At 42.4% G+C, this 12,982-nt stretch overlaps 1 protein-coding gene across 4 annotated transcripts in view; it reads left to right on the top strand.

Moving 5' to 3' along the window:
• The window catches only part of TFCP2 (transcription factor CP2), a 63,133-nt gene that overhangs the window by 40,894 nt on the left and 9,257 nt on the right, over positions 1–12,982 (top strand). For all 4 annotated transcript variants that reach the window (XR_007135809.1, XM_047786637.1, XM_047786636.1 and 1 more), the window contains exons 3-8: positions 78–154; positions 1,811–1,916; positions 7,976–8,082; positions 9,778–9,930; positions 10,631–10,741; positions 11,278–11,366. Coding sequence is in view for 3 of the 4 variants with exons in the window: in XM_047786637.1 (XP_047642593.1) it covers positions 78–154; positions 1,811–1,916; positions 7,976–8,082; positions 9,778–9,930; positions 10,631–10,741; positions 11,278–11,366 (643 nt within the window). In the remaining variant the exon portion in view is untranslated. The remainder of the gene's footprint in view (positions 1–77; positions 155–1,810; positions 1,917–7,975; positions 8,083–9,777; positions 9,931–10,630; positions 10,742–11,277; positions 11,367–12,982) is intronic.

The following is a 12,982-nucleotide window of genomic DNA, read 5'->3' as shown; positions in this document are numbered from 1 at the left end:
CAACTGAATTTTATTCTTGCTGAATCTTGGGAAGTTAATTTATAATGAATATAAGATACAGTTACTTTTTCTTCCAGGACAGTCTTACGAAATCCGAATGCTAGACAATAGGAAACTTGGAGAACTTCCAGAAATTAATGGCAAGTTGGTGAAGGTAAAAGAAAGCAAGTAAATCATTTCTCTGTACAGTATCCTTTTACTGACCCTTTTTGGATTTTTTTTTTTTTTTTTGGCTTCCATGGAGGGCTTGGTGGTATCTCATACCTGCCACAGTTTGCTGGCAGAGTGGTAAACTGTTGTGTTATTTCTTTGAGGTCAGAGAGAGCCCACCTATTCCTATGGATTTTTCAGAGCTGCAGAAACAGAAAGCTCAGCTTTCCATGTTAGAACAGTCCATCTCCAGGATCAGGGAAGTTCTTTTCAGGCGGAATAAAGTAACCTCCTTGAGGTCTTTAGAGAAGTTCCAGCGTCTCTTGGGATACTTGGTCTAGAAGCAAGAAAACCAGAAGCTCCTGTTGATGAACAGCAGCTTTCTTAGTCTAGACCAACAGCAATGAATTCACAGTATAACTTGGACAGAGGTGTTGGGGTCAGCTACTGTAAAAGGCGATGAGAGGGATGTGAATAGGTGCCTTGGCAAAGTAAGAGTAACAAAAGGAAAGTTGATGGAAACGGTTCCTCCCGACCTCTGTTCACAGCTTGTGTGCTAGGTTGGCAAGCAAGGGACTTGGTGAGCTTTTCCTTTACATCTGAAGAGCTGAGCCAGAAATTGTTACTTGGCAACAGTAGAGGCATGTAGAAATGCTTCCAATGGCAGTTCTTTTTATTTTCCTGTAATTTTTTAATGCTTTTCCAAGTTCTGTAACATGAGAAGAAACCCATGGATCCACTAAATAAATAAGAACTGTAGAGCAAGCAAACACAGTTTCTTCAGGCCTCACACTGGCCTAAAACCAGCCTTCACCAAGATGAGTGTTGGCCTCTCTAGTGATTGGCAGCCATTTCATTTGTCTACTCAGAAGTTCACTGGGCTTAGCAATGGAATTGTGAGTGAAAACATGAGCTCCCAAAAGAGATACCATGCAGCAGATCTTCGTGTAAACTGAGGGCCACTTAAACCAAAAAAAAAAAAAAAAATCGTAATTTGTAGGAAAATATAGCTTTGGTAAAGTGTTTAAAATAAAAGCAAGGGAATGAAGACCACGTGATTCAGGAAATGTTTACCTTGGGAGGGGAAGGCAGGGCGGTGTGGTAGCGGAGAATCCTGTGGGTTTAACTAGAAGTAATTGTCAGAGTTCCCTTCATGGCTCAATTGTTAATGAATCCAACTAGGAACCATGAGGTTGCAGGTTCCATGGGGAGAACCATGTGGGTTTAAGCAGAAGTAATGGTCGGTGTTCTGATGTTGTTGAGACATTTGTTTCCTAAGCGTTTCCTATAGTATTTATAGTGATTCCTTAGTTGATAAAAGATGGCCTTGAAGGGACCAATGATGAGAGGATGTCATGAACCCAGGGCATGTTATTAATTAATCCGGTGGGAATCCTTTATGCCTAGTTGTCAGTGAGAACGAATGTGGAAGCCAAGTTTTAAATATGGTACTAGGTAACTACAAAGATTATATCTGAGCACTTACAAAATTTGCCTTGAAATAGAGTATGGTACAGGTTTTACAGTAGAACACCTCTCAAGAAAAATGATTTTAGGTTGTGTCTAGAAACAAACTGGGGTGACCCCTGCTAGTTTTCCTGTGTCAGCACTGATTTTTGAAGGGATCCTGTTATCATTTGATTTTGTTGCCTCCTTTTAGAGTATATTCCGCGTAGTGTTCCATGACAGACGACTGCAGTACACTGAACACCAGCAGCTGGAGGGCTGGCGGTGGAACCGACCCGGAGATAGAATTCTTGACATAGGTAAGCCGAGAGAATTTATTGCCCAGGAAATGCCTGTAACTATGGTCTAAGAATTGGTTTTCTTTTCTTGATGTTTACCTTGATTCAAAATACTTCAGAGGTGAAATTCCCATTGTGGCTGTTTAGTGTTAGGAACCTAACTAGTGTCCATGAGGACACGGGTTTGATACCTGGCCTTGCTCAGTGGATTAAAGATCCTGCATCGCCATGAGCTGTGGTTTAGGTCACAGACGTGGCTCGGATCCCACGTTGCTGTGGCTCTGGCATAGGCTGGCAGCTCCAGCTCCAATTGGACCCCTAGCCTGGGAACCTCCATATGCCTCGGGTGAGGCCCTGAAAAGACACACACAAAAAATATGCTTCGGGGGAGTTCCCTTGTGGTGTAGCGGGTTAAGGATCTGACATTGTCACTGCAATACCATAGGTCACTGATGTGGCGCAGATTTGATCCCTGGCCCAGCGGATTCCACATGGCATGGGCATGGCCAAAAAGAAAAAAAAAAATGCTTCAGGGAGACTCAATTAACAGTAACCTGGAAGTGATTACCAAGCATAAAAAATTACTGTCATAATGATTCAATAACTGAAGTTGAACTGCCATTCCATAACAATTGATTTCATTACTTCAGGGTGATTTTTTTGTTTGTTTTTGATTTTTAAATTTATTTATGGTAAAATACACCTAACACAAAATTTACCATTTTAACCGTTTTTAAGAGTACAGTTCAGTGGCATTAAGTATGTTCACACTGTTGTGTAGCCATCCATCTCTGGAACTTTTTTCATCTTGCAAAAATAAAACTCTGTGTCTTTGAAACAAAAACTTCCCAATCCCACCACTCCCCAGCTGCTGCTTCTTGCCATCCTAATTTTGTGTGTTTGTGATTACCCTAGGTGCCTCATATAAGTGAAATCGTTCAGTATTTGTCTTTTTGTGACCGGGTTATTTCACTTAGTATAATCCTCAGAATTGATCCATTGTAGTAGCATATGTCATAATTTCCATCTTTTTTTTCTTTTTAGGGCTGCACCTTCGGAAGTTCCTGGGCTAGAGCTCGAATTGGCCTATGCCACACCACAGCAACAAGGGATCTGAGCTGCGACTACACCACAGCTCACAGCAATGCCATGTCCTTAACCCACTGCGCCAAGCCAGGGGTCCAACCTGGATCCCCATGGGTACGAGCTGGATTCATTACCACTGAGCCACAACAGGAACTTCTCCGCCTCCTCTTTTTAAGGCACAATAACTTCCTCGTGTGTGTGTTTACCACATTTTGTTTCTCCATTCGTTCCCTCAGCAAACACTTGACTTGATTGCAGACAATTATTATTGTAAATATTGCTGTTATGAACATGGGTATATAAGTATTTCATTCTCTGCTTTCAGTTCTTTTGGGTATATACCCAGAATTGGAATTACTGGATCATATGGTAGGTCTAGTTTTAATTTTTTTTTTTTTTTTTTTGCTGTGCCTACAGCATGTGGAAATGCCTGGGCCAGTGATTGAAACCGTGTCACAGCAGCAGCCCGAGCCATTGCAGTGACAACACCAGATTTTTAACCCGTAGCACCACAAGGGAACTCCAACCATTTTTTAAATGAAGTACAGTTGATGTACAGCATTGTATAAGTTACAGGTATGCAATATAGTGATTCACAACTTTTAAAGGTTTGAATTTATAGTTATTATACAATATTGGCTCTATTCCATGTGTTATACAATATATGCTTATGGTTTACTTTACTCCTATTAATTTGTACCTCTTAATCCCCTACTCCTGTACTGCCCCTGCCCCCTTCCCTGTCACCACTGGTAACCACTGGTTTGTTCTCTGTATCGATGAGTCTGCTTCTTTTTTGTTGTATTCACTAGTTTGTTGTATTTTTTAGATTCCACGTGTCAAAGATATCATACAGTATCTGTTTCACTTAGCACATACACATGCCCTCAAAAGTCCATCCAGGAGTTCCCGTCGTGGCGCAGAATCCGACTAGGAACCATGAGGTTGCGGGTTCGGTCCCTGCCCTTGCTCAGTGGGTTAACGATCCGGCGTTGCCGTGAGCTGTGGTGTAGGTTGCAGACGCGGCTCGGATCCCGCGTTGCTGTGGCTCTGGTGTAGGCCGGTGGCTACAGCTCCGATTCCACCCCTAGCCTGGGAACCTCCATATGCCGCGGGAGCGGCCCAAGAAATAGCAACAACAACAACAACAACAACAACAAAAAAAGTCCATCCAGTTTGCTGCAAACGGAAAATTTCATTTCTTATGACGGAGTAGTATTCAGTTGTATATATTCCACATCTTCCTTATCGAGTCACCTGTTGAAAGACACTTAGGTTGCTTCCATGTCTTGACAACTGTAAATAATGCTACTATGAATATTGGGGTGTATGTATCTTTTTGGATGAGTGGTTTTTTGGTTTGTTTGTTTCAGATATATATCCAGGGGTGGCATTTCTGGGTCATATGATAGTTCTATTTTTGTTTTTAGTTTTTAGTTTCTTTTGTCTTTTTAGGGTCATACCTGTGGCACATGGAGGTTCCCAGGCTAGGGGTCGAATTGGAGCTGTAGCTGCTGGCCTACACCACAGCCGCAGCAACTCAACATCTGAGCTGAGTCTGTGACCTACACCACAGCTCACAGCAGCTCGAGATGCTTAACCCACTGAGCAAGGCAAGGTATCGAACCTGTCCTCATGGATGCTAGTCAGATTCGTTTCTGCTGAGCTGTAAGAGGAACTCTGGTTCTATTTTTCTTTAGAAACCTCCATACTGTTTTCCTCAGTGCTTTCACCAATTTGAATTCCTACCAAAAAGTTTTGAATTTTGATATAGTCCAGTTTATCCCTTTTTTTTTTTTTTGTCTTTTTGCCATTTCTTGGGCCGCTCCCTCGGCATATGGAGGTTCCCAGGCTAGGGGTCGAATCGGAGCTGTAGCCACCAGCCTACGCCAGAGCCACAGCAACACGGGATCCGAGCTGCATCTGTGACCTACACCACAGCTCACAGCAGCTCGAGATCCTTAACCCACTGAGCAAGTCCAGGGATTGAACCCACAACCTCATGGTTTCTAGTCAGATTCGTTAACCACTGCGTCATGACGGGAACTCCTATCTCTTTCTTAATTGCCCATGCTTCAGTTGTCATATCTAAGAAGTCATTGCAAAATCCAGTGTCATGAAATTTTTCTTACTGTTTTCCTCTGAGAGTTTATAGTTTTTTTGTTTTTTTGTTTTTAGGGCCGTACTTGCCCTAAAACATGGAGGTTCCCAGGCTACGGGTCAAATCGGAGCCATAGCTGCTTTCCTATACCACAGCCACAGTAGCACAGGATCCAAACTGAATCTTTGACCTGCACCACAGTTCACGGCAACGCTGGATCCTTAACCCACTGAGCGAGGCCAGGGATTGAGCCTGCGTCCTCATGGATGCTAGTCAGATTCATTTCCACTGAGCCAAGGCAGGAACTCCTTAAGTCTTATGTTTAGGTGCCTAACTCATTTTTTAGTTAGTTTTTGTATATGATATAAAGAAAGGGTCCACCTTCATTCCTTGCATATGGATATTTAGTCTTCCCATCACCTTTTCTTTTTTTGTTTCCTGTGGGTGTTTTTGTTTGTTTGTTTGTTTTTGTCTTTTAGGGCCACACCCCTGGCATACGAATTCCCAGGCTAGGGGTCGAATGGGAGCTGTAGCTGCCACCCATCACCTTTTGTTGAAAAGACTATTCTTTCTCTATTGAATGGTCTTGGCACCCTTGTCAAAAATCATTTGACCATATGTTTGAGGGTTTATTTCTGGGCTATCTATTCTGCTCCATTTGTATATATGTCCATCTTTATGCCAGTACCAAATTGTTTTGATAACTGTAATTTTGTAGTGAGTTATGAAATCAGGATGCCTAAGGCCTCAAGCTTTGTTATTTTTTTCAGGATCCTTTTGGCTGCTCAGGATCTGATACTTTGTATGTGTAGTATATAAAAGGGGCCAAGTTTTTTTTCCCAAAATGCGCATTTTTTTGTTGTTTTTCTTTTTTTTTAATTTAACTAATACCTAGGAACCAGATAGTGGTTTGCGTTACCCAAAGTAAGAAATGTGGAATTAGAATCTGTGTCTCTTGGTTTGCAGTTCTGGTTTTTTCCCCTACTCCTTTGCTACACGTGGTAAAATTTATTTTTCTTCAACATAGGACGTAAGGGAAGGATCTTTACAAACACATATTCAGCCTTTCTTCATGAACATTCTTTTAACCCTGGCATCTGTGTCTTTGATCTCTTATTGGTTACCATCTCCTATTGGTAAACATAGTTGTTAAACAAATCTAAGTACTACTAGTTTTACTTGAGAAAACACTGGTTCTTATACAGATATCCAGCTATCCATTTGCTAGACTGACTTTAGGATAAATCCAACACAGCTAATACTGTGGAGTGGAACACACTTAATGCTTTCTTGTTTGAATCGTTGACACTAAAACAGTAGAAAAGTTACAGCATAGTTATGATACTAAATATCAGCCTGGCCTTATCTCCCTGATTTGCATATTAATAGAAGTCGGGGAATGATGTTGTTTCCATTTCCTATGGAATGGAAGGCGAAGTTCTAAAACCGATTCATTCTTGCTTCCCTCTGGAGTATAAGACATGGCCCTCTGTGGTGGCATTCTGCAATAACTTCCTAAGTCAACATCAGTCGTTATATTAAATTTTCCCCACTTCGTTCTGCGTTTATTCAGACGTTCTACTTTATTCTTCTATAGCAATGCTCTTAGTCTTCTTCTAGCAGTCACACTAATCTTAAAACTGTAAGTGGGAATTCTCTTGTGGTGCAGCAGGTTAAGGACCCAGCATTGTCACTGCAGTGGCCTGGGTTGCTGCCGTAGTGTGGGTTTGATTCCCGGCCCAAGAATTTCCACATGCCACGGGCTCAGCCAAAAAAACTAAAAAAATAAATAAGCAACCTGTAAGTGAAGCAGATTGTAAAATAAAATCTTCCTAACACCAGAGCTGGTGTCTGGGTTGAATCTATCTTTATGTAGAATTTTGGCAAATTACAAGGAAATAAAATGAAACTGAAGAAAAGCAAACAAAATGAATAAAAGGCAACTGTGTGTGTGTGTGTGTGTGTGGTTGCAGGTGTGGCTGTATATATATATATATATATATATATATATATATATATATATATATATAAATATTTTGCAGGTTTGATCCCTGGCCCAGCATGTAGAAGTTCCTGGGCCAGGGATCAAACCCATGCCACTGCAGTGACCAGAGCCACTGGAGTGACAGTGCCAGATCCTTATCCTGTTGTACCACCAGGGAATTCCAAAAGGAAACTTTTTTTTTTTTTTTGGTCTTTTTGCCATTTCTTGTGCTGCTCCCTCGGCATATGGAGGTTCCCAGGCTAGGGGTCGAATCGGAGCTGTAGCCGCCGGCCTACGACAGAGCCACAGCAACGCGTCTATGGACTACACCACAGCTCACGGCAACACCGGATCGTTAACCCATTGAGCAAGGCCAGGGATTGAACCCGCAACCTCATTGTTTCTAGTCAGATTTGTTAACCACTGCGCCACAACGGGAACTCCAGCAAACTTATTTATTTTTTAAATTAATTTATTTTTCTGCTGTAGAGGAAACTTATTTTTGAATTGTTGTATTTTAAAATTTTTTTAGCTCAGCAGGTTAAGGATCCCGTATTGCTGTGATCTGTGGTGTAGGCTGAAGACACGGCTCAGTTCCTGCATTGCTGTGGCTGCCGGTGTAGGCCAGCAGCTACAGCTCCAATTTGACCCATAGCTTGGGAACTTCCAAATGCCACAGGTAGCGGCCCAAAGAGGAAAAAAAAAAATTTAAAGTGGAAAAAAGATGCCCAGAAGGAAAGTACCTAAGGCAGTTTTGGCTCTAATATCACCCTTTATATTGGCAATAAGAGGTTTAGGATATGGTACCCAAAAATCTTGGTACCTAGGAACCAATAAGATAAGAATCAGTGCTTTATTTAAATCTAGTAGCGCTCAGAATTGTTCAATGATTCCCATTTGTTTTCTCAGATATCCCAATGTCTGTGGGTATAATCGACCCTAGGGCTAATCCCAACCAACTAAATACAGTGGAATTCCTCTGGGACCCTGCAAAGAGGACATCTGTGTTTATTCAGGTAAGACATTGCGGATGGGATTCTAGTTTTGAAGAGCTTCTCTTGGTACCAATTTGTTTCGTAAAGGAGAAAACATGTTGCATTTGGTGTCTTTACAGGATTGCAGCCTGTAAACTCAACAAGTGCAGGCTTCTCAATGTGTGCCTGAAAGCAATGAGGAGTTTCTGAACTGCTTCTTCTAAATCCCCCAATTTATTTATTTGTTTCTATCAAAAATACTTGCTAATGGCTGCATAATATTTTATTCTTCAGATGTACTTACCTAACAACTATTTAGCATTAAGATTGTCCTAATTTTCATTATTATCCAAGAAGTTATTTTGTGCATCTTTATACTTAAAATTTAGGAGTTCCCGTCGTGGCGCAGTGGTTAACGAATCCGACTAGGAACCATGAGGTTGCGGGTTCGGTCCCTGCCCTTGCTCAGTGGGTTAACGATCCGGCGTTGCCGTGAGCTGTGGTGTAGGTTGCAGGCACGGCTCGGATCCCGCGTTGCTGTGGCTCTGGCTTAGGCTAGTGGCTGCAGCTCTGATTCAACCCCTAGCCTGGGAACCTCCATATGCCGCGGGAGCGGCCCAAGAAATAGCAACAACAACAACAACAACAATAACAACAACAACAACAAAATTTAATGTGCATATCTGATTATGCCCTTTGGGTAGATTCCTTGAAAACGCTGTCTGTAATAATGAGAGCCAGTAGTTTATTGAGTGCTTCCCATCAGATAGTCAATGTTAATAAACCCTTTTTTTTGTAATGGCTGCACCTGTGGCATATGGACTTTCCCAGGCCAGGGATTGAATCTGAGCCACTGCTGCAGCAACATTAGATCCTTTAACTCACTGTGCCAGGCTGGGGATTGAAGTCTTAACCTCTGCAGCAATCTGAGTTGCTGCCATTGTTTTTTTTTTTTTTTTTAAAGGGCCGCAGGTGTTGCGTATTGAAATTCCCAGGCTAGGGGTTGAGTCGGAGCTGCAGCTGCCAGCCTACGTCACAGCCACAGCAACACCAGATCTGAGCCTGCACCACAACTTGCAGCAACGATAGATCCTTAAGGCACTGAGCAGCGCCAGGGATCAAACCTGCATCCTCATGGATACTAGTTGGGTTCGTTTCTGCTGAGCCATGGTGGGAACCTCTGCAGTCAGATTCTTAACCCACTGCACCACTGAGGGAACTCCAAGTAAACGCTTTTTTTTTTCTTTTTTTTTTTTTAGGGCCGCACCTGCAGCATATGGAAGTTCCCAGTATAGGGGTCACAGCGGAGCTGCCGCTCCTGGCCTACACCACAGCCACAGCAACACCAGATCCAAGCTACATCTGCAACCTACACTGTAGCTCATGGCAACACCAGATCCTTAACCCACTGAGCGGAAACATAACCTTCTATGTCAACTCTTTTATGAAACTGTTAATGAATTTAATTCCTTGTAGTAGCTTTTGTTAGCATTACATCTGTACATTGACTTTGTTTGCATTTGTAAATCATTTTTTTCCTCATTTCCTTATGAGTGCAAATTCTTCATGATGAAAAAGAGAGTAATAGGTTTTTTTTTTTTAAAGGTTGATGACTTTTTTTTAAGGTCCATAACACTTTTTAAAGGTTTTGCTCTTCGTAGTTGCCCCCAGAATGTTGCTGCCTGGTTTGGCTAGCTAACAGTACTGAAACCTGGCTGGACGTTGTATTCTTTTCAGGTGCATTGTATTAGCACAGAGTTTACTATGAGGAAACACGGTGGAGAGAAGGGCGTGCCATTTCGAGTACAAATCGACACCTTCAAGGAGAATGAGAACGGGGAGTACACTGAACACCTGCACTCAGCCAGCTGCCAGATCAAAGTCTTCAAGGTATTATTCCTGGGCACGGTGCTGGCACTTGGAACTTCTTCCCTCATCTTTCCTTTGGCACCAAGTCAGAAAGTCAACTTGTCTCTTTTCAGAAACTAGGAAAGCTCAGGTTAAGTTAGCATTGTTGAATTATTACTGAGACACCGAGGAAGGAAGTTTAAATAGGGATGGACATGGGAGAAGGGGACCTTGGAAAAGGGATCGTGTGGATAAATACATCCTCATGGCAACAGATTCATCAACAGAGCAGTACTCAGAGCATGACACTGCCGTCCCCCGTCAGCACTCTGAGCCTCACTCCCCAGCCTCTCCCCAGAGGAACCCACCGTCAGTTATCTTCTGCAGGTTCCCTTTTGTGCTCTTATATGCACATGTACATAGATAGACATGTTTTCTTTTCTTCGAGACATAAATGGGGTTGTATTGTATGAATTATTTTGAGCCTTACTGTTTTCAGTTCATCATATGCTTTAGAGATTTTTTTCCATGTCCGTAGCTGTAGATTTCTTATTCTATTTCAACTCCATCAAACATTTAAAATTTCCTATTTTCAGACTTAGATGTGACGATAGATCTTGTCTTTTTACCTCATTGTACATACCTTTTTTGTTTCATGTGTGACTTTTTAAGTTTGTAGAAGTAATATTGTTGAGTCAAATGGTGAGTAGGTAAGTTTAAGGCAAAGCATTTCTCGTTTCAGCCCAAAGGTGCAGATAGAAAGCAAAAAACAGACAGGGAGAAAATGGAGAAACGAACACCTCACGAGAAGGAGAAATACCAACCGTCCTATGAGACGACGATACTCACAGAGGTAAAAGGATTTCTAACTAGTGCGTCATTATGTCGTATGCCTAAAATGAATACCATGTTGTATATGTCAATTATATTTCCAATTAAAAAAAAAGAGTCCCATCAGCATGATCAAAACTTTCCCTCTTAGTTGCGAGGGCCTCTGAGGAATTAAGCCTCATGAGTAAAGATGTGACATTCAGGAGTTCCCTCCGTGGTGCAGTGGTTAACGAATCCGACTAGGAACCATGAGGTTGCGGGTTCGATCCCTGCCCTTGCTCAATGGGTTAAGGATCCAGCGTTGCCGTGAGCCGTGGTGTAGGTCTCAGACGTGGCTCAGATCCTGGGTTGCTGTGGCTCTGGCATAAGCTGGTGGCTACAGCTCCAGTTAGACCCCTAGCCTGGGAACCGCCATATGCCGCGGGAGCAGCCCAAGAAGTGGCAAAAAAAACACACACCAAAAAAAAAAAAAAAAGATGTGACATTCGCGTAACAGTGTTTTGGGGGAACTCTTTAGTCCATTGTCCCTTCTGTGTCTAAGTTGTCCTTTGTTTGTAGTGTTCTCCATGGCCTGAGATCACGTATGTCAATAATTCCCCATCACCTGGGTTCAACAGTTCCCACAGCAGTTTTCCTCTTGGAGAAGGGTAAGTTGCGGAATGAAATTGGCTTGTGTTTGTCCTAATTATGTATTCTTTCATTATCTCTCCATAAACAAAATTTTTCCAAGTCAATAAGTCCTTTTATTTGGTCAGTCTTTGATGGATTTATGTATTAACTGAGGTTTGGATTATCTTCAGCGGAGACTAAAAAGAGTGTTTTTTGTAGCTTTCGTTCTCCCTGTTAAAGATAGCATTTATGGTTAGCATTTAGGGATCCAGGGACCGATTTTCTGGGTTTTTCACTTCTCCCTCTTATAGCTTATCTTAGGGTTATTTTACTTCCTGATCATACTTTCTTTTTTTTTTTTTTGGCTTTTTGCTATTTCTTGGGCCACTCCCGCGGCATATGGAGGTTCCCAGGCTAGGGGTCGAATCGGAGCTGTGGCCACTGGCCTACGCCACAGCTACAGCAACTCGGGATCGGAGCCGCGTCTGCAACCAACCTACACCACAGCTCATGGCAACGCCGGATCGTTAACCCACTGAACAAGCGCAGGGACTGAACCCACAACCTCATGGTTCCTAGTCGGATTCGTTAACCACTGCGCCACGACGGGAACTCCCTGATCATACTTTCACCAGAGAGTGGCACTGGGAGTTGAAACACAGTTGTATAAACACTAAAATCTGTTTGGGAGTTCTCTTGTGGCACAGCAGGTTGTCACTGCAGTGGCTTAGGTCGCTGCTGTGGCGTGGGTTTGATCCCTGGCCCGGGAACTTCTACACATCTCCAATGTAGCCAAAAAATAAAAATTAAAAATTAAAAAAATTAAAACCAAATCTGTTTGGTTACTTACTAAGAATGATTCCTAATTGTTATGAATCTTCGATAATTGAAGGAAGAGGATGAGAATGAGAGCTAAAGTGATTTTTTTTCAAATTATCTATGGGATGCATTTAGTCTTGCCTTATTATTGTCTTTTGCCATCGGAGATAATGGAAAGCTGGTACAGATATGCCTTGCTTCAGTTTACAAAAGTTGTCTTAAAATTCCCTTGTGTCTCAGTGGGTTAAGGATCTGGCATTGTCACTGCTGTGGCTCTGGTTACAGCCACGGCATGTGTTCGATCCCTGACCCAGGAATTTCTACAGTCTGTGGGCGTAGTCAAAAAAATAAAGTTGTCTTATAGTCCCATCATTTAACACGTATTCTATACAGACTCTATGTTCATCCTACTTCTGAAAATATTTAGTTAAGTATTTAGTTAAGAATAAAAATAGGTAGAGGAGTTCCCATCGTGGCTCAGTGGTTAACGAATCTGACTAGGAGCCATGAGGACGCAGGTTCGATCTCTGGCCTCACTCCGTGGGCTAAGGATATGGCATTGCCGTGGGCTGTGGTGTAGGTCTCAGACATGGCTCAGATCCAGTGTGGCTGTGGCTGAGGTGTAGGCCAGCAGCTACAGCTCCCATTCACCCCTTAGCCTGGGAACCTCCATATTCTGTGCGGCCCTAAAAAAAAAAAAAGGTAGAAATTATAGAAGCAATAGATAACTAGGGTAGAATTGGAAGTCCTTGTTGTGCTCAGTGGGTTAAGAACCTGACATAGTGTCCATGAGGATGTGGGTTTGATCCCTGTCCTTGCTCAGTGGGTTAAATAT

The sequence above is a fragment of the Phacochoerus africanus genome, chromosome 7, assembly GCF_016906955.1.
Source record: "Phacochoerus africanus isolate WHEZ1 chromosome 7, ROS_Pafr_v1, whole genome shotgun sequence".
NCBI lineage: Eukaryota > Metazoa > Chordata > Mammalia > Artiodactyla > Suidae > Phacochoerus > Phacochoerus africanus.
Note: the sequence above shows the minus strand (reverse complement) of the source record. Positions and strands in the feature narration are given on the sequence as shown.